The 26,882-nt window shown below is 44.1% G+C and overlaps 1 protein-coding gene across 5 annotated transcripts in view; it reads left to right on the plus strand.

Moving 5' to 3' along the window:
• Nucleotides 1-3,895: 3,895 nt before the first annotated feature.
• Nucleotides 3,896-26,882, plus strand: part of LOC115192235 (ribonucleoprotein PTB-binding 2) — a 74,075-nt gene continuing 51,088 nt past the window's right edge. For 4 of the 5 annotated variants that reach the window (XM_029750508.1, XM_029750510.1, XM_029750509.1 and 1 more), the window contains exons 1-2: nucleotides 3,899-4,183; nucleotides 18,968-19,034. In XM_029750508.1, coding sequence (XP_029606368.1) covers nucleotides 3,935-4,183; nucleotides 18,968-19,034 — 316 coding nt within the window. In that variant the 5' untranslated portion in view covers nucleotides 3,899-3,934. Of the gene's footprint in view, nucleotides 4,184-18,967; nucleotides 19,035-26,882 lie in introns of all 5 variants that reach the window. The other variant, XM_029750511.1, reaches the window with a different exon arrangement.

Consider the following 26,882-nt stretch of genomic DNA (forward strand, 5'->3'; position numbering starts at 1 on the left):
TAAACCCCTTGCCTCTTTCAATGTGTTGTCCATTTACTATGCTACAGTTCACTGTGTACCATGTACTGCCTCAATATTTCATTCACTGTGTACCATGTACTGCCTCAATATTTCATTCACTGTGTACCATGTACTGCCTCAATATTTCATTCACTGTGTACCATAATGTACTACTCCATTCAATATTCAATTCAACATTAGTCATTTTAGTTTAAACAGTGTTCCTCTTAGTTCAGCAATAACATGACACCTTAAACACCATCCATGGCAGACACAATCACAGAACAACATGGCAGGCCTCCAACGTGACACATTTTACGACTGGATCATGTTCTTAGGTCAGTCAGTGGGGCACCACGTCATGTCTGCCAGTACAGATACAGTAGGACTAACTGATGGAGATGGCCTACTCCTCCATCAAGCCTCATCCTCAGTGTCCGGTCCAAATTGCTGTGTCACCAATGCTTATTTATTGTTAGATTAAAAAAATAATAATTCTTTAACCTTTATTTAACTAGTTCAGTTAAGAACAAATTGTTATTTACAATGACGGCCTAGGAACGGTGGGTTAACTGCCTTGTTCAGGGGCAGAACGACAGATTTTTACCTTGTCAGCTCAGGGATTCAACCTAGCAACCTTTCAGTTACTAGTCCAACTAGATTGGGTTGGGAAGGTAATTTAGGTCAACTGAAAGGTACGAGACAAAATGGCTCTTCAATCCCGGACGGTGTGTTTTAGCTAGCCATGGTGGGGCCATGGTGGGGGGAGGTAGGGGAAAAGCTATGCATTGTTGCCCGAGAGCATCATTTATTTATCTGAATTGCCATAGAGTTCTGTAACAAACAGCCTTGCAGCTTGAAGGCATGTTTTGAAGCGTGTAGATTTAAGAACACTCACCTTTCATTATAGTCCGTCTCTTTTGGAGGTGGTGAATACATGTCCAAAGTGATGTATTGGCACCACTGTTTGGAATATTTTTTTATTTAAACGATCAAAGTATAATGTATAGGTATATGAATGTAGAGAGGTTCAGGAGGACATGCATAATTCATCAGTTATGAATAATGGGCGAATGCTCAAGTGGCATCCAGTCTGTCCTCTATGTAACCAGGTCTCTCCATATTTCTAAACAAAGTTTCTCCTTCAGATGCAGAGAAGGACATGGTGAAGGTTTTTCCTTAATGACCATGGGTAGCAGGGCAGGGAAGTGGACCAGCTATAGTTCTGCAGTGCTAAAGGCTGGGCCAGGGCCATCAGGGAGAAGAGAGGAGCTCCACTCTGTCTCACTCCTTCTCCCTCTCTCTGCCAGGGATCTGCTCGGGGAATTAGAGCACTCTCACTGTTCTCCAACTTTCCTCAGGCCATTATTCCATTCTGGGTGCACCCAAGGCGTTCCCAGCCAACTTGGGAGTAAGCGTATTGTACACATGACCAAACAGGCCAGAATATTCTGAAGTAGGCCTATACTTATTTGCTTCCTGCTCCTTCTATTAATCTATGTGGTTTAGGACCGACGGTTGAGGCTGATCCCGTTACTAATTGTAACATCAGGGAACATAGGGAAAGTTGTGTTGAAGGGCGTTGAGTAGATGAGAGCGGACTGTGGTCCCGCTCATGCATAATGCATTCCGTGATCTTGTTGAAATCTGTGATTTTCTGTCCTTCAAGCCCAGATATGTGCAAATGTATGGTGAGGACAACCATCCAGTGTCGTGGATTAAAAGCAAGGAATGTCCAATGAGCATGTAAATGGATGAAATGGATAGGTCTACAAATAAGTATTTTTCATCTTCTTCTGGATCGCAAATTGAGATAACCGTTCCTCTTCCACTCCCACACACACACACACACACACACACATCTCCTCGCTCACATCCTTTCAGGGTTCAAGGTTCTGTCCGCCTACATCACTTATACATGCCTCCCAGGTACCCGCTTTGCCCGCTCAGTCACTCGCTGACACCCACTCACAGGTCCCAACAAGCACTGAAATCTCCTCATGTCTTCTCATACTCCCACTCGGTAGAGCTGTGAATCATTCTCATAGCAGTTCAACCCAGCACCCCCATCCCCATCTGTATCATTGTACCTATGTAGTTGGGTTGCCTGCCTTGCCTTGCCTTTTACATGTGCAAAGAATCTCTGATTCGCATTGGTGAACACAGGGACAGACTTTGATGAGTTTAGGATGAGGGGAGATACAGTGTGTGTGCGTGCATGTCTAAATGAGAGAGGGAAAGAAAAATAGATGAATTAATTGTTCTCGCGAGGGGAGTTTCTGTTGTTTATCACTGCTTTGAATGAATCATGGCTGTCCAGCATCTTGTTAGTGACAAGCATCACCGACCATCATTTCAGAGAGAACACTGTTCTCAGTGATTCACGTCTTCCAATTTGTCGGTATATTGAGACGTCATTCTGCAGGTAGGCACACATACAGTACAGTTTAGAGAGTGCTCTCATTTAAGCCCTCTTGTTATAGCCTGTATCCCTGGAATAGGCCTATTATTCCACTCACCCTCCCGTCAGACATTAGGTGGGTTAGTTTGATTTACTGTATTTATGCATAAATGAGGTATAGTTCCGCTTCAGTCTAAAGCCTGTCATTTAATTTACCAGTTGAGTGCAGGATTTTTCCATCCCTTAATTGTGACAGTGCGTATAGCCCTACATATATTGCTGCCAAAAAGGAGCATCATATCTATTTTGGATTATTGTTTTTTTTTTTCATCCCTTTTTATAAACATAATTGTGCTGTAAATATTTCCTAAGTGGGTTGCAATGTGTACATTTGGATTTGAGGTGCACACTGACACACACATATACATGGCCATTGGACATTGTGAGGGTCCTGAAGGAAAGCTGCCATTTACTGCTCAGTCTGACTCAGTCACAGCCTCCACCCACAGGAAAAGGATTGACTTACTTTGGCTGACTGAGAGAAAGGTCCTGGCCATTCATGTTTATAATCTGCACAGCAGGGGGACATGGTATTCCTTTTTCCACTTCCTGGTTTAATTTTAGGCCTATTTATTTCTTATTTATAGGCTAAATAAAGTATTGCCTGAGGCTTTTATCCTAAATTGCAATGTATACTGGACAAAAATATAAATGCATCATGTAAAGTGTTGGTCCCATGTTTCATGAGCTGAAATAAAAGATCCCCAAAATTTTCCATATGCACAAAAAGCTTATTTCTCTCTAATTTTGTGCAAACATTTATTTACATCCCTGTTAGTGAGCATTTCTACTTTGCCAAGATAATCCTTCCACCTGACAGGTATCAAGAAGCTGATTAAACTGCATGATCATTACACAGATGCACCTTGTAATGAACACAATGCCACAAATGTCTCAAGTTTTGAGGGAGAGTGCAATTGGCATGCTCACTGCCGGAATGTCCACCAGAGCTGTTGTCAGAGAATTTAATGTTAATTTCTCTACCATAGGCCACCTCCAACGTCGTTTTAGAGAATTTGGCAGTAGGTCCAACTTGTCCCAAGTGGGTGGGCCTATGCCCTCCCAAGCCCACCCATGTCTGCGCCCCTGCCCAGTCATGTGAAATCCATAGATTTGGGCCTAATTCATTTATTTAAATTGACTGATATCCATATATGAACTGTAACTCTGTAAAATCATTGAAATTGTCGCATGTTGAGTGTATATTTCTGTTCAGTATATATTTGAGCAATGTTTATTTGAAAGAGTATATGCATGCATTATGCTTTATCATAAAACGAATTGTGCAACCTGTAGATTCGTTTCCCCTTCTCTGTATCGCTATAGCCTCTCTATGATGTGCTTATTGACATGTAACATTTAGTTAATTAGCCATAGGGTATAGTCTACCACAGGATGGCGATAAAATATTCTCCATGGTTTCATAGCTCACCTACCGCTGCCTCCACTCACTTTCTTTCACAGCTACTCAAGATGGCGGCAGCTTCCTCCATCCAGCCGCCGAGCGTTCACTCTTTAAACCATGAAAATGCACCTTTCCTGGATTCTGACCGCCTGGAGATCCGTCAGGATGAGGACGCAGGTTCCGAGGGGACCAGTCTCCGAGACTTACCCGATTTGGAACCGGAGGAAATTGAGAAGAGGCTGGAGAAAACTCGCCACGAGCTGAGCAACAGGAGGAAAATCCTAATTAAAAACCTGCCACAAGATACAACCAACCAGGTGCGCTATTCTCTATTTTGACAGATGGAGTGACGTTGGCTTGTTGTAAGGCTAGGCTAATGTTTTGTGTCTCTCTCAAAGTCAAAAATGATTTCGGGCGTGCTCTTACGCAATACTTTGCTATACTTAGTTGTAGTTTATTTGCAGAAAAACGAACATAATAAACTTTAACGGTTTAAGAGAACCGTTCATTTCCCTGCGAGGCTTGTCTAGGCTATGCGATCAGGAATGATCATATTCATATGCAAACGGAAGCATTTTTAGCAGGATAATTCATAGAAAGGCTATACAATGTAAATTCTGAAAGGCATTTAAAGACGGCCGCGCTCCATGCGCGTTATTTTTTTTTGTGTGTGGTTAACATGCAGCGAGGAATTATATCAAACAGACCACGGTTGCCTCAAGTTTGTTAATCATTTCTACAATGTGACCGATGCACCCACATATTTGCCACTAGCGATAACTCCTGCCGTAGTTTAGGCTACAATTTAACAAATACAAGTGAAGCCAATATAAATGGTTTGCATTTTTTTTATTCAGCCTAACAGCGCGGACATAGACTTGATAGGAGCCTATTTATTTGCACGATATGCGTGAGTCGTTTTTGATGTTGCGAAATGACAATCAAATCGCTACAATATGGCATTCTCTAAGTAGAGAAATGTTTGCTGTGCAAATACAAATGTCCCGTTGAACGTCGTACGTATTTGCACATCAAACATTTGTTTGAAAATTATTGAACGCTTATAATATTTTATTAAGATATTATAAACATTTAACATTAAGTGTATAGTAGGACAATAGGCTTATTTGAATTCAGCAGGTGGGAAAATGTGTTGGTATTCATTCCCTGCATAGTCCATAATGTTTAGGCTATAGCCTACTAATAGCCCTGTTCTAACAATACACTTAAATTCTGCACAAACATATAGGCCTAGATATATTGATCAAATCAGGATTGGAATTTGTTTTCATGAACTTGAGAATTCCCAATGTAATATCCCATTTCTGTAACTGCTTGTATTATGGTGGGTAGGCTATAATACTGTTCCATTCAGTCAGTATGGTCTTGGGGTATACGTAATAAACTAGAGGCTGATTGTGAGTTCCTCCAGACTGTAGCAGCTAGCTAACATTTCCCAGCCAGAGGCAGGCAGGGTGCCAGGGCAGAGAGACAACCAGGAAGAACCAACACACACAGAGCCCAGAGCTGCTGGAGGAGCCAATGAAACAGTATGAGAAACACTATAAAGCCAGAGACACACACAGAGAGCCAAGCAGGTGAGACAGAGAGAGAAAGATGTGGTTTCCACATTATTACACTCTAAAAAATGCTGGGTTGTTTGGTTGACCTAGCTGCTGGGTTGCAGGCGTTGGGTCACTTAGCTGAGTTATTTTCTTTAGAAACTGCTGGGTAATTGATGCTGGATGCTGGGTTATTGGTGCTGGGTTATTGAGATATGACCCAGCGTGTCAGATCAGAAGACCAGAGCCATAGTTTAGTAGGGGTGTGGCTTTCAGATAGTTATTTTTAGCCAACCATGAGAGTAAATGTCATTCCTGTTCTTCTGTTCTGTTGTATAGTTATCACATGTTAAAGTGGAACATTTACATTTTTGTAGCTTCATTGAGGCTTACAGAAGTGCATGAGTACCCTAAAAGCCTATGTAAATCCCATTGTTGGGATACAATAATACCGTATTATAATATGTAATAAATAATGTTAATATTATAGAACAATGTGTAAAATGCAAAAAAAGAAAAAAGAAATGTCAATCTGCAGTAGGTGAACTTAACATGATGAACAGGAATGGCATTTACTCTCACCGGTGGCCAATAAGATCTAGCTGAAAGGCCTGCCCCTAATAAGCCACGCCTCTTGAAAATAACCTAAGTATTACATTAAGACCCAGCTGCTAGGTCAATCCAACATGAGAGTAAAAAAGATTTAACTGATGGTTAAATTAACCCATGTTTGGGTAATCCTAACACCCAATTTGTTGGGTTATTCACGCAACCCAACTGGCTGGGTAAAATAACCAAGCGTGTGTTCTGTCCAATATTTACCCAGTGTTGGGTTACCAAATAACCCAAATTGGGTTGTTTTTAACCCAGCATTTTTAAGAGCGTAGTGTCATCTCAACTCAGAAGCCAACAGATCAGGGGTCCTTGAGCACTATTTATGAGAAAGAGAAGATAGTGAGGAACTGACGGAGGAAAACCAGTCTGCTCACTTCTCCTGTCTCCCATATTATTTACAGACCTGGTGTGTGTTCCTTTGTGTGTACAGTGCCTTCAGAATGTATTCACACCCCTTGACTTTTTCCACATTTTGTTGTGTTACAGCCTGAGTTGAAAATGTATTACATTTAGATTTTGTGTCACAGATCTACACACAATACCCCATAATGTCAAAGTGGAATTATGTTTTTAGACATTTTTACTAATTAATAAAAAATTAAAAGCTAAAAGGACTTAAGAGGATAAGTATTTAACCCATTCGTTATGACAAGCCTAAATACGTTCAGGAGTAAAAATGTTTTAACAAGTCATAATAATATTGTTTAACATGATTTTGTTGACTTGAATGACTTCCCCATCTCTGTACCCCACACATACAATTATTCGTAAGGTCCCTCAGTCGAACAGTGAATTCCAAGCACAGATTCAACGACAAAAACCAGGGAGATCTTCCAATGCCTTGCAAAGGCACCTATTGGTAGATGGGTAAAGATAAAAAAAACATTGAATAGCCCTTTGAGCATGGTGAAGTTATTAATTACACGTTGGATGGTGCATCAATACACCCAGTCACTACAAAGATACAGGCGTCCTTCATAAGTCAGTTGACGGAGAGAAAGGAAACTGCTAAGAGATTTCACCATGAGGCAAATGGTGATTTTTAAACCAGTTACTGAGTTAAATGGCTGTGAAAGGAGAAACTGAGGATGGATCAACAACATTGTAGTTACTCCACAATACTAACCTAAATGATAGAGTGAATAGAAGGAAGCTTGTACAGAATAAAAATATTGCATCTTGTTTGCAATAAGGCACTAAAGTAAAACTGCAAAAAATGTGGCAAAGAAATTAACTTTTTGTCCTGAATAAAACACATTATGTTTGGGGCAAATCCAACACATCACTGAGTACCACTCTTCATATTTTCAAGCATGGTGGTGGCTGCATCATGTTATGGGTATGCTTGTCATCGACAAGGACTAGGGAGTTTTTTAGGATAAGCACAGGCAAAGTCCTAGTTGAAAACTTGGCCCAGTCTGCTTTCCAACAGACACTGGGACAATAACCTAAAATGCAAGACCAATTATACACTGAAGTTACTTACCAAGATGACATTAAATATTACTGAGTGGCCTAGTTACAGTTTTGACTTAAATCGGCTTGAAAATCTATGACAAGACATGAAAATGGCTGTCTAGCAATGATCAACAACCAACTTGACAGCGCATGAAGAATCTTTTAAAGAAAGATGGGCAAATATTGTACAATCCAGGGTTGCAATGCTCTTCGAGACTTAACCAGAAAGACAACGCTGTAATCGCTGCCAAAGGTGACTCTAACATCAATATTAGTGTTTTATTTTACATTTGAATTTAAACAAATGTTAGAATTTGTCTTCCACTTTGACATTACAGAGTATTTAGTGTGGATCGTCGTGTGAGCCCGACTAGCTTCATTTTAACGGCATCCTTGTCCAGGGTGTATGGTCTGAGACATATAACTATGCTGACACTCCTCAGGTCAACGGGAGGGAGGAGGGGAGTGGTGTGGAGGTAGGGAGGAAACAGGTTGAGAGAGGAGATGGATGTTAATGGGTGTGGAGGATATAGAGGGTTTTCCGTGCCCATTAACCAGGTCTCTCTTGGAAAATCGATTTAGTCTCAGCGAGACCAACCTGGATCAGGTTAAATAATAATAATAACTAGGTTAAATAGAATAATATGACAGTTGGAGGTGGAGGATAAGGGGTGAGGTGGGGGTTTGACGGAAGGGGGAAGGATGAGGCATCAAACTACCGCCTCACCTCCTGCTATCAGTTCAGCTGTTCAATTATTTAGAGCCTCTCTGGAACAGGTGAGACTCACGCGGGCGGTGTGTGTATGTCGCCCTCTCTCTGCCCACGCCTCTCCTGGATAGTACGGCTGCGTGTGTCAATAGCAGATAACAGTTCTAAAATCTGCCCCTCGCAGAACAGGACGTACCCTTCATCGCCACCTTGAACACACAAAACACCCACACAAAAAAAAAACACACAAATACACAAGGCTGCATATAGATACATTCACCTCCAAAATGTTTGGCCCCCTTGATAAAGATGAGCAAAAAGACTGCATAAAAAATATAATACAAATACTGAGCTATATTGTATGCTCAAAAACAATATCATTTTATAGTAATACAATTGCTCAGAGAAAAAGATTTTCTAATTAATAATATCTCTGAAAGATCTTGGTATCAAAATTATTGGCACCCCAATTGTCAATACTGCACCCTTCCTTTGCGAGGATAATGGCACTTAGCCTTTTTCCATAATGTTTGATGAGATTGGAGAGCACATTGGGAGGGATCTTAGGCCATCCTTCCATAAAGACTCTTTCCTCATTCTTGATATTCTTCGGTCTGCACTTATGGACTTCAAACCACAGAGACTGAGATGGCCATTGCAAAATTTTTGTGGTGAATTATCCATTTCTTTGTGGATTTTGATGTGTGCTTGGGGTCATTGTCTTGCTGGAAAAATCCACTTGCAGCCAAGTTTCAGCCTCCTGACAGAGGCAACCAGGTTTTTTGGGGGGCTAAAATGTCCTTGTACTTGGTAGAATTCATGATGCCGTTGACTTTAACTTAACAAGGGCCCCAGGAACAGTGGAAGGACAACAGCCCCATAGCATCAAAGATCCACCACATTTTACAGTAGGGATGAGGTATTTTCTGCATATGCATTGTTCTTTCAAAGGCCAAACCCACCGCTGATGTACGTGGTCAAAGAGCTCTATTTTATTCTCATCTGACCATAGCACCCGGTTGGTTGTTGGTTTCTATCAATAAAGGCTTTTTCATGGCAACCCTTCCAAATAGCCTATTGGCAAGGATGTGGTGTCAAATTGTAGATTTGGCAACTTGGTGACCCTAAGATGCAACTAAGTTCTGTAATTCTCCAACTGTGGCTCTTGGACTTTTCTTGCCTCCCGAACCATCTTCCCCACTGCGTGGGGATAAGATACTCTTGGGTCCTCTACCAGGCAAGTTTACCACTGTTCCAGTGGTTTTAAACTTCTTAATGGTTGCCCTAATAGTGGTAAATGGTATATTTTGTTTTTATTTTGTTTTTCTGAAACCCGTTGCCTGATTTTTATGAAAGTCAACAACCATTTGTCTCTTTTAATTTGTGAGTTCTTTGCCTTTCCCAATGGTGATGGATGACAAACAGATTCCCACGGGGGACCAGTACGGAAGAAAAGAAAAAAAATGTATGAAATGTATGCATTCACTACTGTAAGTCCCTCTGGATAAGAGCGTCTGCTAAATGACTAAAATGTAAATGTAAATGGGTGTTACTTCATTTTTATACCCTAGTGTAACAGGAAGCCGCAATACGGTTCCTTAAAATGAGATTAACTTAAAAAAGTTGAATGTTAATGCAGATTTTATTGTATTTTATTTCCAAGAATCTTTAGGTGTGGCAATATTTTTTTGTTAAACTTGTTATTAAACAAAATCTCTTTCTCTAAGCAATTGTATTAGTATAAAATAATATAATTTTCACATTTTTGGGAGGATACAATAACTTGATATTTGTATGTATACAGTCTTTTTTTGCTCAGCTTTATCAAGGGTTGAATAGATTATTATTAGTATTGTTATAATGGTATCCCCCCTCCCTGAGTAGCTCCCTAAGGGGACTGAAAGAGCTGACGAGACAGCTGAGTGGTGCAGCCTGCCTGACTGCCTGACTCTGAGCCTGGGTGTAGGAGCTATCTGCCTGGCTGACTGGTGTAGAGCTAGCTGCCTGCGGAGGGGTGGTCATTAGAGCAGCATGATGCCTGGTTACACACTGTGGAGCACAGTCACTATTCACAGTTACATTCACACTCATTGCATTGTGGAGCACAGCCTCTAGTCACACAGTTACATTCACTCTTTTCATCACACGCTCACAGATTATTATACTGTTATTATCGGAGCTGGTCCAGAGTAATTGACTGTAGAAGCATTGAGAAGAAAGGACTACTGGCAACTTAAAGTGGAATATGGTGCGTTCACAGTAGCCTATGACATTTCATACTGTGTACAGCAATTCCACTGAAATGTAAACATTTTGTGTTGCATTCACAACAGCATATCCATGTACTACTATTTCTCACCTCCATGTCCCTATCTCCCTCGCTGTTCAACACTCCGCTCTCCCCGGAAGAAAGTCAAACCTAAACACTGTTGACAGTGAATAAACAGTAGTCTCGTATTACCAGACTGATTACCACTGCAATAAACAGAGCAGGGACGGAGCCTGTGGAGAAAGAGAGAGGGGAGTGGAGGGAGAGAGAGAGGCAGAGAGGGGAGTGGAGGGAGAGAAGGGGAGAGAGGCAGAGAGGGGAGTGGAGGGAGAGAAGGGGAGAGAGACAGAGAGGGGAGTGGAGGGAGAGAAGGGGAGAGAGACAGAGAGGGGAGTGGAGGGAGAGCGAGACAGAGGAGAAAGAGTGGAGGGAGAGAGAGAGACAGAGAGGGGAGGGGAGGGGAGTGGAGGGGGAGAGGGAGACCAAGAGGAGAGAGAGTGGAGTGGAGCGGGAGAGAGAGTGGAGGGAGTAAAGGGGGAGAGAGAGACAGAGTGTTCTGCCTACTGCCTGCTTGTGGCCTACTGCTAGCCAATGTAGTGGAGCCGGTGGAAGAGAGAGCGGAGCAAGAAGGAGCAGCCTCCTACCTGCTGTCTGCTTCCTGCTGCTGCATGTTTACCAGAGCCCATCTCTCTGTCTGTCATGCTATCTCTTTGCCTGTTTGTCTCAGGCACTGACTCAGAAGCTGTTATTGCAACTCACTCCCTGGTGGGAGCATATCATTGTAGTCCAATTCTGTGTTCATTCTCCTTTTCAAGTTTATATTTCGGAAGCTGGGACTGACACTTAAAACCACCATAGTTCTTGTGCATTCCGACTGAAACACCTGGGGTACACCACGTGACATATTATAATCTATTTCCCCACAGATATCCTTAGACTTTGTGTGCTTCTGCACCTGCATTGCTTGCTGTTTGGGGTTTTAGGCTGGGTTTCTGTACAGCACGGAATTGCTTATGGTACTAAAGCTGCACATTCGAAAAAGTAATTTTACTTATGTAGCACAAACCATGTCATTCTGTTATCTAATATCTATGTAAATTTGAAGTGGCTGTTATGAGTTGTAGCGGCAATGCACTTAAAAAAGATTTGCAAGGTACTAACATATCATTATAGCTTTGCCCTTGGAAGCCCATTGTAACCTCTGTGGCTGGGTTAGCTTTTATCTGTGAGGTTTTGCTGGTGGCAGCTCTCTGTATATCCCAGTCGGTGTGGCGGTTTTGCTCGTGCCGTGATATGTGACGAGCCTCTGCCGTGCTGCTGTGTGGTGTGCTGCTGAGGCGGCAGTGTGCCGCTGTGCCCCCACCTGATTCCTGAGCTCCAGGCACACACAGAGACGGGGGGGAGAGATCAGGTGAGGTGACTGGAAAACGAGCCCAGGTATGACCCATGCCTGTGGAGAGAGGAGAAAGAGAGAGTAAGGAGGTCAGAGTGGAATATGGGGGGACACTCAGTCGTGGCACGGTCATGTTTCCGCGTACAGTGGAAGTAATACCTATATTATAATATCGTATGAAAGTCCCGCCTACTTCCTGGATCGTGTCCCGAACAGTTTTTTTTGAATGGCCTTCAAGATTATATTATCAAATTCATGAAAAGCCGGTAATTTAAAATATACGTAAAATTACATATTTTCCGTGGACTAATTTACTTCTACCCAATGCCTTATGAAGAAGAAAACAACATAATTGAAAACCTTCATCAAATGCATCTTGTAGAAGGAAATTTTATCCACAAATATGAATAGAATTTAACATATACAGTGCCTTCGACAGTATTCAGACCCCTTCACTTTTTCCTAATTTTGTTACGTTACAGCCTTATTGTCACACTCTGATCTGTTTTACCTGTCTTTGTGCTTGTCTCCACCCCCTTCCAGGTGTCGCCCATCTTCCTCATTATCCCCTGTGTATTTATACCTGTGTTCTCTGTTTGTTTGTTGCCAGTTCGTTTTGTTTCGTCAAGCCTACCAGCGTTTTGTCCTGTGCGCCTTTCTGTCTCTAGTTCCTGTTTTCTAGCTTTCCTGTTTTTTGAACATTCTGCCTGCCCTGACCCTGAGCCTGCCTGCCGTTCTGTACCTTTTGGACTTGACCTGTCATTTGCCTGCCCCCTGTTTTTGTAATAAACTTTTGTTTCTTCGAAACTGTCTGCATCTGGGTCTTCTCCTGAGCCTTGACACTTATCCTAAAATGGATTAAATATAATTTGTTTCTCAGCAATCTACCCACAATACCCCATAAGGACAAAGTGAAAACAGGTTTTAAGACTTTTTTGCTAATTTATTAAAAATAAAAACATTTCTGCATTATTGTAGGTCCCAAATAACACATTGGCCTCCATCATTATTAATTGAAAGATGTTTGGAACCACCAAGACTCTTCCTATAGCTGGCCATCCGGCCAAACTAAGCAATCGGGGGAGAAAAGCCTTGGTCAGGGAGGTGACCAAGAACTTGATGGTCACTCTGACAGAGGTCTAGAGTTCCTCTGTGGAGATGGGAGAACCTTCCAGAAGGACAACCATCTCTGCAGCACTCCACCAATCAGGCCTTTATGGTAGAGTGGCCAGACGGAAGCCTCTCCTCAGTAAAAGGCACATGACAGCCCACTTGGAGTTTGCCAAACGGCACCTAAAGACTCTCAGACCATGAGAAACAAGATTCTCTGGTCTGATGAAACCAAGATTGAACTCTTTGGCCTGAATGCCAAGCGTCACGTCTGGAGGAAAACTGGCACCATCCCTACGGTGAAGCATGGTGGTGGCAGCATCATGCTGTGGGGATGTTTTTCAGCAGCAGGTACTGGGAGACTAGTCAGGATCGAGGAAAAGATGAACGGAGCAGGGCCTCCTGAGTGGCGCAGTGGTCCGAGGCATTGCAACACAGTGCTAGCTGTGCCACTAGAGATTCTGGGTTCGAGTCCAGGCTCTGTCGCAGCTGGCCGTGACCGGGAGACCCATGGGGCGGCGCACAATTGGCCAAGCGTCGTTCAGGTTCGGTGAGGGCTTGGCCGGCAGGGATGTCCTTGTCCCATCGCGCACTAGCGACTCCTGTGGCGCAGTGCACGCTGACACGGTCACCAGGTGTACAGTGTTTCCTCCGACACATTGGTACAGCTGGCTTCCAGGTTAAGAGGTCATTGTGTCAAGAAGCAGTGCAGCTCCCTGTGTCCTGTTGGGTTGTGTTTCAGAGGACACACAGCTCTCGACCTTGGCCTCTCTCGAGGCCTTATGGGAGTTGCAGCGACGAGACAAGACTAACTACCAATTGCATACCACGAAATTGGGGAGTAAAAGGGGTAAAAAAAAAATATATAAATAAAAGATGAACGGAGCAAAGTACAGAGATCCTTGATGAAAACCTGCTCCAGAGCGCTCAGGAATGTGGGAAAAGTCAAGGGATCTGAATACTTTCTGAAGGCACTGTATAATCTTGAAAGCCATTCAAAAACAGAGTGGGACGTGATCAATAAAGTAGCGGGACTTTCATACCGTATCTAGGTAATCATCAGTGGTGTAAAGTACTTAAGTAAAAATAATTGAAAGTACTGCTTAAGTCGTCTTTTGGGGTATCTGACAAGTTTGACTTTGACTTCATTACATTCCTGAAGAAAATGATGTACTATTTACTTTTCCCTGACACCCAAAAGTACACGTTACATTTTGAATGCTTAGCAGGACAGGAAAATGGTCTAATTCACACACTCATCAAGAGAACATCCCTGGTCATCCCTACTGTGGACTCACTGAACACATACATCTTTTGTAAATTATGTCTGGGTGTTGGAGTGTACCCCTGGCTATCTGTACATTTTAAAAACATGAAAATTATGCCGTCTGGCTTGCTTGATATAAGGAAGTTGGAATTATTTATACTTTTACATTTGATACTTAAGTATATTTCAGCAATTACATTTACTTGTGATACTTAAGTATATTTCAAACCAAATACTTTTAGACTTTTACTCAAGTAGTATTTTAATGGGTGACTTTCACTTTTACTTGAGTCATTTTCTATTAAGGTATCTTTACTTTTACTCAAGTATGACAATTGGGTACTTTTTCCACCACTGGTAATCATATACTTGACCTGTTCAAGGGCATGAAGACCTCCCATACTAGGTGCCAGCTGCCATTCAGTGTTCTATGCTGGCCCTCTAGTAACTACCCAGAGCTTAAACTCACGGTCTGGCTGGCTGTTTGTTGAAGATGCACTCCCTCTCACGCAATCACTCACTGTAATTCCTCAGCTCCTCTCTCTGTCCCTCTCTCTCTGTCCCTCTCCTCTCTATCTCTCTCTTCCTCACTGACACACATGGTCACTCTCTCAGACAGGATAGACTTTGAGACTTGTACCCCAAATCCTCTCAGGCCACTTTCCCTGTGTTTGTAAACCACCTGATTAAGCTTCTGTGACTGGGGAGTAGGTGTGTGTGTGTGTGTGTGTGCGTGCGTGCGTGCGTGCGTTAAGAGCTTAGGTGTAACTCAATGATTGTCACTCCCTGTGTAAATATATTAGCCCTGGCTAAGGGAATCAGCTCCCTGTGTCCTGTCCTTGTTCTGCTCTGCCCTGGGCACCTCGCCTGCCTGCCTGCCTGGCCTGTACTGGGGCTGTGTCCCAAATTGCACCTATATGGGCCCTGGTCAAAAGTAGTGCACTATAGAGGGAATAGGGTGGCATTTAGGATGCATACAGGGTCAGGGCCACAGCCTGTCCAGACCACCCCTCAAATTATTTCTAGGCCGATTTTACATTTTGAATGGGATTGTGGGATTGTGCGCAGGAGAGACAACAAATCCTGACGTGTAGTATGCCTTAATCCATATCTCTCATTATTGTGTCCGGGAAGGGCTTTCGACTCATTTAAGACCCATTATCCTCTGTGGATGGAGACACATTAGGAGGAGAGAGGGAGAGGGGGAGGCAGAGGAGGAAAAGGAAGACAGAGGGAGAGAGAGAGAGATGGAGCTATAGAGGAAAATGCTCTCTGTGTTGTGTACACAGTATATCTCTCTCTGAATGGAGATGAGTTTAGACAGCTCTCCTCCGTGCCTCGTATGGTAGAGTGAATTAGAGGCTGTGTCCCAAATGGCATGCTGTTCCCTATATAGTGTACTACTTTTGACCAGGACTCATATAGGGCTCTGCTTAAAAGTAGGTGCTGGGCCCTGGTCAGAATTAGTGCAATATGTATGAATTGGGTGCAATTTAGGATGCGTTCAGATATCTTTCCCTCTCAGTAAGAGAAACAGACAGCATATGTACATATACCGCTGTTTCTTGTTAACCGAGTTAAGTTCTCGCTGTACTATGTAACCTTTTTACTGCAGTGGGCTCAGTCAGGGTCACACAGTGTTTCTTGGTAGTCTTAAACAAATGTACTTTGAAACAAAAGTATACACCTCACACACATGGTCCTGGGCTTAAACAAAAGAAGACACCTGTACCATGTCAGATATAGAATTGAAATGTATTCCATTTTGAGTTTGCATCCCAATATTACACTTTATATACACTACATGTCCAAAAGTATGTGGACACCCTCTCAAATGAGTGGATTCGGCTATTTCAGCCACACCCGTTGCTGACAGGTGTATAAAATCGAGCACACAGCCATGCAATCTCTATAGACACATTGGCAGTAGCCCGTATGAAGCGGTGTAAAGCTTGCCACCATTGGCAGTGGAAACGCGTTCTCCGGAGGTATGAATCACGCTTCACCATCTGGCAGTCCAACAGACGACTCTGGGTTTGGCGGATGCCAGGAGAACGCTACCTGTCCGAATGCATAGTGCTAACTGTAATGTTTGGTGGGGGAGGAACAATGGTCTGGGGCTGTTTTTCATTGTTCGGGCTAGTCCCCTTAGTTCTAGTGAAGGGAAATCTTAACGCTACAACATACATTCTAGACGATCCTGTGCTTCCAACCTTGTGGGAACAGTTTGGGCAAGGCCCTTTCCTTTTTCAGCATGACAATGCCCCAGTGCACAAAGTGAGGTCAATACAAAAATGGTTTGTCGAAATCGGTGAGGAAGAACTTGACTTGCCTGCGCAGCGCCCTGACCTCAAACCCCATCGAACACCTTTGGGACGAATTGGAAAGTCGACTGCGAGCCAGGCCTAATCGCCCAACATCAGTGTCCGACCTCACTAATGCTCTTGTGGCTGAATGGAAGAAAGTCCCCGCAGCAATGTTCCAACATCTAGTGGAAAGCCTTCCCAGAAGAGTGGAGGCTGTTTTAGTAACAAAGGGGGACCAACTCCATATTAATGCCCATGATTTTAGAATGAGATGTTCGTGTCCACATACTCTTGGTCATGTAGTGTACATCACCGAAGACTGAAATATAACAAAACCATTTGACATAAAAACACAGGATTTTCTGCTTGTTTATAAAAAAAATTATGTTTATTAATTATTCTTCATTATGAAAAATACTAATAACATTCCACACCTGAGGCCACTAGTGGGCAATTTGGTATTTTTACTGCAGGAAAGGGGTAGCTGCAGGAATACTTTGGGATTTTGGCAATGAGGCCCTTTTATCTACTTCACCAGAGTCAGATGAACTTGTGGATACCATTTTTATGTTTCTGTGTCCAGTATAAAGAAAGCCAGGCATAGTTTCGCGAGCCAACGCTAACTAGTATTAGAACAATGACTGGAAGTCTATGGGTATGCTAGCGACTTCCTTTTAAACTGCACGCAGAGACATACGGACGGTATCCACGCAGTTCATCTGACTCTGGGGAAGTAGATAAAAGGGCGTCATTGCCAAAATCCCGAAGTATCCCTTTAATGTCAGACCACTGCCAGCACAGCAGGACACCCACAGGAGCCACAGCCAAAGCAGAGAGACACACCGCAGGGGCTGGAGTGGGTGGCTGGTAGGCTGATGCATTGGAACCAACGGACTTTCCTCAAAATGTCACCACCTTTTCAGATGTAGAAACGCGGAGCAGCGTAGAAATAGAGCAGCATGCATGTCAGCACGCATGTCTAAAGTGCTCTAAAGTGCCTCGGCGGTGTTCTACACGATGCGGGTGTGGGGCTTCAGAGTGGCTTAATGAAGGTTTGTCAGCAGGCTAGTTCGGCCTCGCTGCCTTTACCCATCTCTGATCTGCGAGAGGCAAGACATACAGGTTTGAGGAAATACAACAGCTCTGTTTGATCTCACCCCCGGACAGATAAACACGGTGACGCTCACAGCACTGAGTGGTGTGTGTGTGCTTGGGCTTAAAAGGAGCGAATGGGAGAGAAAGCATACTTTCTGTAGGGAGGGAGGGAGGTAGGTAGGTAGGTAGGGCGAGGGGGGAGAGAGAAGAGCAATGGGCTGCTGTGCAGGATGTACAGCTCTCCGCTCTCCTCTCTCTCTTTTCTCTCTCTCTCTCTCTCTCTCTCTCTCTCTCTCTGTGGGAGGTGAGTCTGATAGTCATCTATCTACCTCCGGGACACCCTGCTCTGCTCTCTCTGTACAGTACCCTGGGATGAAGGAGGAGTGGGGAGAGAGAGCGGGCTTGTTGAAGTGCTTTGATTTCCTCTTACATCCCATAAGAGCTGCTCTTTTTTTGTTTTTATCTACAAGTGACCCCGCGTGGGTGTGTGTGGCCTTCCGCGGTAAGAGGATGACTCGTAGCGTGGTGTGTGTGTGTTGGAGAGGGTAGCAGAGAAGGTCGCGTTGAGCGAAACGGAACAGGGAGGTGAAACAACATACGCCACTCTTTTGATGTTATATACAGCCCATCTCCTGCCCGCTCGCATTGTGCTCGGCACCTCCCCAGGCCGCGTTTTAAAGGAAGTCATGTTTACAGTTCCCCAGAGACCAGCCATACATCTCTCAGGCAGCAGGCAGGCACCACTACCCCCACGGTTCGTGTGGAAGTATACAGTAACCACTGCACTTTGACCTCTGCCCTCTCCTCTGTCAGATAATGTATGGGCTGCTGGGTTGGTGGGCAGTATGCTTTGACTGTATGTCGCTCTGGATAGGAGCCTCTGTTAAAATGTCTTTTAAATAGAACCATTTTAAATGTGAGGGCGGAAGGGTGTCTGATTTAGCGTCTTAATATTCTGGTTCTTATGTTTTTGGGGATGTATTCCCCCCCTGTGAGTGTAAACTACGTGTTCTTGATAAAGAACCCAAAAAGCTATTCAACTTGAGGATATGTTTGATCTAATTCCTCAATACAAGAAAACGATTACAATAGGGAAACCTTCCATCAAAGACCTCTGAAAAGTATTTCTGAGGGGGAAAATGCCTCAGCTGTCAACGAATCGAAGAAGTGTCCCATCAGGAAACACCGAGACGTTAGCGTGTTTGGTTGTTCCCCCCAAAAAATCCTGCTTTCATTCCCCCGTGTTTAAACTCACCTCTCTCTGTTTCGACCCCTCTCTCCCTCCCTGCACCCCTTCCTCCCCCTCTCTCTCTGCAGGAGGTCCATGAGATTCTGAGAGAGTACGAGCTCAAGTACTGCTTTGTGGACCGCAACAAAGGGACAGGTAAACCAAAACCACCTCCCACTTCTCCAAACCATCAGCATCCTCTTCAGTTCACAGAACGACCCCACCATGTCTGTCCAGTCACCTTTCCCGGGGAGTCAAGGGGATAACTATACATACAGGAGAGCGAGAGCCACACACCTGAAAGCAGATACCTTTTTGAAATGCGGATCTGCAAACAGCTGAGATAGCAGAGGGCAACGTGTCATGGGGTTAAAGGTGTTTAATGGCTGATGAGAGCTTAACGTGAAATGGCCTTATCCACTGTGTGTGTGTTTGTGTGTGTGTGTGTGTGTGTGTGTGTTATCCACGGCTCACGTCACACTGTTAAGGGTAGGATGGCTCCTGAAGTAGCAGTAGAAGGAAGGACGTCAGAGACGGTTCTCTCTTTTTCCACACAGTAATTCATTTTCTTAACACAGATCCCTTGGTGATATTTTGACAGCTTTTCTCTCTCTCTCTCTCTCTCTCTCTCTCTCTCTCTCTCTCTCTCTCTCTCTCTCTCTCTCTCTCTCTCTCTCGCTCTTTCTCTCTCTCTCTCTCGCTCTTTCTCTCTCTCTCTCTCTCTCTCTCTCTCGCTCTTTCTCTCTCTCTCTCTCTCTCGCTCTTTCTCTCTCTCTCTCTCGCTCTTTCTCGCTCTTTCTCTCTCTCTCTCTCTCTCTCGCTCTCTCTCGCTCTTTCTCTCTCTCTCTCTCTCTCGCTCTCTTTCGCTCTCTCGCTCTCGCTCTCGCTCTCGCTCTCTCTGTCTCTGTCTCTGTCTCTCGCTCTCGCTCTCTTTCGCTCTCTCTCTCTCTCTCGCTCTCTCTCGCTCTCTCTCGCTCTCTCTCGCTCTTTCTCTCTCTCTCTCTCTCTCGCTCTCTCTCTCTCTCTCTCTCTCTCTCTCTCTCTCTCTCTCTCTGTCTCTGTCTCTGTCTCTGGCTCTGTCTCTGGCTCTGGCTCTGGCTCTGGCTCTGGCTCTCGCTCTCTCTCTCAAGCTGCTTTATTGGCATGAAAAACATTGTCATTATTGCCAAAGCAACAATGTATATAATATACATTGTAATAAAATAATAATACAAAATGAAATACAATAAAATGGTAACAGTCGATAGTAGAATGTAATGTAATTAATATGGAAAATGAAACTATAACTAACTTATAACTAAATAACGGTCATCTTCACCATTACATCAGTACTACAACAACTATCATCATTACCACTACCACCACCATCACTAAACTGCTATCATTACCATTACCACCCATACCACTACTACTACCACCACCATCACTAAACTGCTATCATTACCATTACCACCCATACCACTACCACTACCACCACCATCACTAAACTGCTATCATTACCATTACCACCCATACCACTACCACCACCATCACTAAACTGCTATCATTACCATTACCACCCATACCACTACTACTACCACCACCATCACTAAACTGCTATCATTACCATTACCACCCATACCACTACTACTACCACCACCATCACTAAACTGCTATCATTACCATTACCACCCATACCACTACCACTACCACCACCATCACTAAACTGCTATCATTACCATTACCACCCATACCACTACCACCACCATCACTAAACTGCTATCATTACCATTACCACCCATACCACTACCACTACCACCACCATCACTAAACTGCTATCATTACCATTACCACCCATACCACTACCACTACCACCACCATCACTAAACTGCTATCATTACCATTACCACCCATACCACTACTATTTGGAATGATAAACAACAATAATAATAGTAATAATAAGTAAGTTACTGCTTACTATGCAGATGTTATTATTCAGTGTCCCTCAGGCTATGGCAGGCAAATGCATATTTGGCTGCAAGAGGAGCCATTGCTCCTTCGCCCATGAGTATTTTTAGTTTTTCCTCTGGGTTTAACAAGTTCAAATTTGGAATAAATGTAGTCATTTCTGTGAAAAATAATCCTCACAAAGAGATTCATTAATCACAGTAAAGGAGAAAGTGCATCTCTGTCTCTACCTCCCCTGTCGTGCAGTGACCACATACACGCTCCTCTTTGGGTCGCCATGTCTTTTTATGTCTGCCGGTTTCTATTGCCAATCGGTGGTCACTCAGCCTGTACTTGGTAAGGATCTGTCTCTGCCAGGTGGTCACTCAGCCTGTACTTGGTAAGGATCTGTCTCTGCCAGGTGGTCACTCAGCCTGTACTTGGTAAGGATCTGTCTCTGCCAGGTGGTCACTCAGCCTGTACTTGGTAAGGATCTGTCTCTGCCAGGTGGTCACTCAGCCTGTACTTGGTAAGGATCTGTCTCTGCCAGGTGGTCACTCAGCCTGTACTTGGTAAGGATCTGTCTCTGCCAGGTGGTCACTCAGCCTGTACTTGGTAAGGATCTGTCTCTGCTTCGTATCTCTGACAGAGTAGAGATAATCAGCCAATTCATATTCTCTGTTTAGGGTCAGGTAGCAATTTAGTCGGCTTTGGGATTTTGTTTTGTTTTTCCAATATTGTAAATATGAATCCTTTGATTGGTTCATGATTTTGTTTATTTGAATTCTTTCATTTGAAGCAGTGCTGGTGTCAGCTTGGTTGGTGAGGTCCAACACCAGCTGACTGAGAGGGCTCGTTTCTGGGCTTAGCTCTTGGGTTTGAAGTGCTTTAAATTGCAGACTTGAATTTGGACTTGAATTTAGATGTAGCCAAAATTTTTATGATCTTTTCTGTATTTTCATTATTACTGGAAAGCGGTCCAATTCTGCCCTACATGCATTAGTTGGTGTATTTCTCTGGACTTGTAGGATTTTCCGACAGAATTCTGCATGTAGGGCTTCAATTGGATGTTTGTCCCACATTTTAAAGTCCAGTTTGAGTGGCCCCCAAACCTCACTTCCGTAAAGAGCTATTGGTTCGATTACACTGTCAAATATTTTGTTCCAAATTCTAATTGGGATGTTGATTTTGAATAATTTCATTTCTATTGCATTCTCTCACTTACACTCTCACACACACACACACACACACACACACACACACACACACACACACATCAATAGATGTCCATGCTTTAAATAGCTCAGCTCATTCTAGAGAAGGTAGCTAGTTGCAGAACTTGATGTGCTAGTGGAATTCTAATGATTGCCCTTTTGAATCAAAAGACAGAGACAGAACTATTTTTAATCAAATCTCAGTTGAAAGTGGGGGAACTTCAAAGAGATTGTCAGGACGAGGGAGAGAGAGACCAATCAACCTGCACATGTCCTCTACTGTATGCTTATTGTTATCGTTCAATGAATGGTTATTTGGATTCTTTTTATTTTCATATTGTAAATAGCCAAAGTAAGCTTTATATATATATATGAGAGAGAGCGCTATATATGTGTATATATATATATATATAATGTGTGTTATAATACCATAACACAGCAGCGTTATATCTGAGGCCAGGACCAGTATTGTCAAGATCAGTCATCTTTAACATCAGACACAGCGAGTCAATCACAGCTCCCCCAGAAAGGATCTGACAGCATTTTAACTCGGTCATCAATCTTTGTCTATCACAGAGAGAATCTCTGTAGGTGTGTGTGTGTGTTATGGTGTTCCAGAATAGCTGACTGAGGAGTCGGCACACCACAACGTGTTAACCCCAAGCCTGATTAGCAGGTGTTACACTGTAACCTTCCCCCTGTCAATCACCATCTCCCCAATACCCAGCAATCCCTCTCGCCCCTCCCCAGACCACACTGTGGGCAATCTTGGAAGACCCCTTGTAGCTTTACCCCCCCAACCTTCTCGCAAGCCCCCTCCCGCCTCCCGAGGTAGCACTGTCCAATGGGAGAATCTTGTGTCCTGTTGACCAATCAAATCAAATGTTATTGGTCACATACACAAGGTTAGCAGAGTTAATGTGAGTGTAGCGAAATGCTTGTGCTTCTATTTCCGCCAGTGCAGTAATATCTAACAAGTTATCTAACAATTCCACAATAACTACCTAATAATAGTGGCATAGGCAAGATGTAATAGATGGTATAAAATACAGTATATACATGAGATGAGTAATGTAAGATATGTAAACATTATTAAAGTGGCATTATTTGAAGTGACTAGTGATCCATTTATTAAAGTTGTCAATGATGTCAAGTCTGTATGTAGGCAGCAGCCTCTCTGTGTTAGTGATGGCTGTTTAACAGTCGGATGGCCTTGAGATAGAAGCTGTTTTTCAGTCTCTCAGTCCCAACTTTGATACACCTGTACTGACCTCGCCTTCTGGATGGTAGTGGGGTGAACAGGGAGTGGCTCGGTTGGTGTTGTAGTGCTCGGGTGGTGCTGTAGGTGTCCTGGAGGGCAGGTAGTTTGCCCTCGGCGATGCGTTATGCAGACCGCACCACCCTCTGGAGAGCCTTGTGGTTGTGGGCGGTGCAGTTGCCGTACCAGGCGGTGATACGGTCCGACAGGATGCTCTCAATTATGCATCTGTAAAAGTTTGCGAGGGTTTTAGGTGACAAGCCAAATTTCTTCAGCCTCCTTAGGTTGAAGAGGCACTGTTGCGCCTTCTTCACCACACTGTGTGTGGGTGGACCATTTCAGTTTGTCCATGATGTGTACGCCGAGGAACTTAACTTTCGATGTGGATAGGGGGGTGCTCCCTCTGCTGTTTCCTGAAGTCCACGATCATCTCCTTTGTTTTGTTGACGTTGAGTGAGAGGTTGTTTTCCTGACACCACACTCCGAGTGCCCTCACCTCCTCCCTGTAGGCTGTCTTGTCGTTGTTGGTAATCAAGCCCACTACTGTTGTGTCGTCTGCAAACTTGATGATTAAGTTGGAGGCGTGCATGGCCATGCAGTCATGGTGAACAGGGAGTACAGGAGGGGGCTGAGCACGCACCGTTGTAGGGCCCCAGTGTTGAGGATCAGCGAAGTGGAGTTGTTGTTTCCTACCTTCACCACCTGGGGAGCGGCCCGTCAGAAAGTCCAGGACCCAATTGCACAGGGCGGGGTTGAGACCCAGGGCCTCAAGCTTAATGACGAGCTTGGAGGGTACTATGGTGTTGAATGCTGAGCTGTAGTCAATGAACAGCATTCTTACATAGGTATTCCTCTTGTCCAGATGGGTTAGGGCAGTGTTCTGTGTGATGGCGATTGCATTGTCTGTGGACCTCTTGGGGCGGTATGCAAACTGAAGTGGGTCTAGGGTGGCAGGTAAGGTGGAGGTGATATGATCCTTGACTAGTCTCTCAAAGCGCTTCATGATGACAGAAGTGAGTGCTACAGACGATAGTCATTTAGTTCAGTTATCTTTGCCTTCTTGGGTACAGGAACAATGGAGGCCATATTGTAGCATGTGGGGACAGCAGACTGGGATAGGGAGTGATTGAATATGTCCGTAAACACACCAACCAGCTGGTCTGTGCATGCTCTGAGGACGCGGCTAGGGATGCCACGTCGTTACGAGGGTTAACACGTTTAAATGTCTTACTCACGTCGGCCATGGAGAAGGAGAGGGGGGTCCCGCAGTCCTTGGTAGCGGGCCGCGTCGGTGGCACTGTATTATCCTCAAAGCGGGCAAAGAAGGTGTTTAGTTTGTTTGGAAGCAAAACGTCGGTGTCCGTGACGTGGCTTGTTTTCTTTTTGTAGTCCGTAATTGCCTGTAGACCCTCCTGCCACATACGTCTCGTGTCTGAGCCGTTGAATTGCGACTCCACTTTGTCCCTATACCGACATGTCGCTTGTTTGATTGCCTTGCGGCGGGAATAACTACACTGTTAATATTTAGCCAAATTCCCAAAAATCTTTCCATGATTAAATGCGGTGGTTCGCGCTTTCAGTTTTGCTCGAATCCCACTTCTATCCACGGTTTCTGGTTAGGGTAGGTTTTAATAGTCACAGTGGGTACAACATCTCCAATGCACTTCCTTATAAACTCACTCAGCGTATAAATCGATGTTATTCTCTGAGGCTTCCCGGAACAGTCCGCATGATCAAAACAATCTTGAAGCGTGGATTCTGATTGGTCAGACCAGCGTTGAATGGTTCTTGTCACGGGTACATCCTGTTTGAGTTTCTGCTGTCAAAAATGGAGTCGTGGTCGGATTTGCAGAAAGGAGGGCGGGGGAGGGCCTTGTATGCATCGCGGAAGTTAGAGTAGCAGTGATCCAGTGTAGTGCCCGCGCCTGTGCTACAATCAATATGCTGATAGAATTTAGGTAGACTAGTTCTCAAATTTGCTTTGTTAAAATCCCCAGCTACAATAAATGCAGCCTCAGGATATATGGTTTCGAGGTTTACATAGAGTCCAGTGAAGTTCCTTGTGGGCCGCCGTGGTATCTGCTTGAGGGGGGACATACACGGCTGTGACAATAACCGATGAGAATTCTCTTGGGAGATAATGTGGTCGGCATTTGATTGTAAAGGAATTCTAGGTCAGGTGAATAAAAGGGCTTGAGTTCCTGTATGTTGTTATGATTACACCATGAGTCATTAATCATGAAGCATACATCCCCGCCCTTCTTCTTTCCAGAGAGATGTGTATGTCTGCCGGCGCAACTCATGAAGAAACACGTTGGCTGTTCCGACTCCGACAACATATCCCGAGAGAGCCATGTTTCCGTGAAACAGAGAATGTTACAATCTCTGAAGTCTCTCTGGAAGGCAACCCTTGCCCTAATTTTGTCTACCTTGTTGTCTAAAGACTGGACATTAGCGGGTAATATACTCGGAAGCGGTGGGTGGTGTGCACACCTTCGAAGTCTGACCAGGAGGCCGCTCCGTCTACCTCTTCTGCGGCGACGTTGTTTTTGGGTCGGCCTCTGGGATTAGATCCAATGTCCTGGGTGGTGGTGCGAACAAAGGATCCGCTTTGGGAAAGTCGTATTCCTGGTCGTAATGTTGGTAAGTTGACGTTGCTCTTATATCCAGTAGTTCTTCCCGGCTGTATGTAATAATGCTTGAGATTTTCTGGGCTAACAATGTAAGAAATAATACCTAAAAAAAACTAAATACTCCGTAGTTTCCTAAGGATCCGAAGCGACCATCGCTGTCGGTGCCATCTTGCATTCTCTGCCTGTTCTCACCGCCCCTCACTCTTGTGTGGTCTCTAGGCTGTGGGATGTGTGAGCACTGAGGAGGGGTCTTATATCTCTGTGCTGTGTGGGGGAACTTATATGTCCCTCTACATTGTGTAGAATTCCCTAATTAGAGGTGTAGTGGGTTGAATGTGAGCCCCGTGATCCAACTCTCGGGCCCCTCAACCTCTCCAGGCTTATCACCTCACAGACCCCCAGCTCCCTTCTCAGGACCGGGTCCCGCTTGGAGACACAGTGATCTCTCCAGTCCACACACCAACTCATAGAAGTGCAGAGTTTGAAATGGAGAGAGAGAGAAAGATGATAGACGACAATAAAGAAGGGATAGGAGAAATAAAGGGAAAGGTGTGTGTGTGTGTGTGTGTGTGAGAGAATGTGTGTGTGTGCTTGTGATTGTATATATGTGTGTGTACATGTTTCTGTGTATGTCCATATGTGTTTAAACTATATAGTGAGTATATGAATCTGTTATGGAGCCTGAATAGTTCTCCTCTGCATCTGTAGGACGTTGATCTTTCTAAATGTTTATATAGTATGTCCTGTGTGAGAAGCAGCGCTATCCCTTAATCCAAGGTTCCCCAACTGAATTTGGCCCCCCTTTTGAACAAATCTGTTCCCAAGTATTCCCATGCACAATAGAGATACAAATGTAAGCAAGGTTTGAAATGATGTTTTAATCGAACATTATATCTGTTTGGGCTTCTCGCGGTCAATTTGCAGTCTACAAATGATTTGTAATTAGGTTCCGGCCACCTGACCATCCACTCAA

The sequence above is a fragment of the Salmo trutta genome, chromosome 4 (assembly GCF_901001165.1).
Source record: "Salmo trutta chromosome 4, fSalTru1.1, whole genome shotgun sequence".
NCBI lineage: Eukaryota > Metazoa > Chordata > Actinopteri > Salmoniformes > Salmonidae > Salmo > Salmo trutta.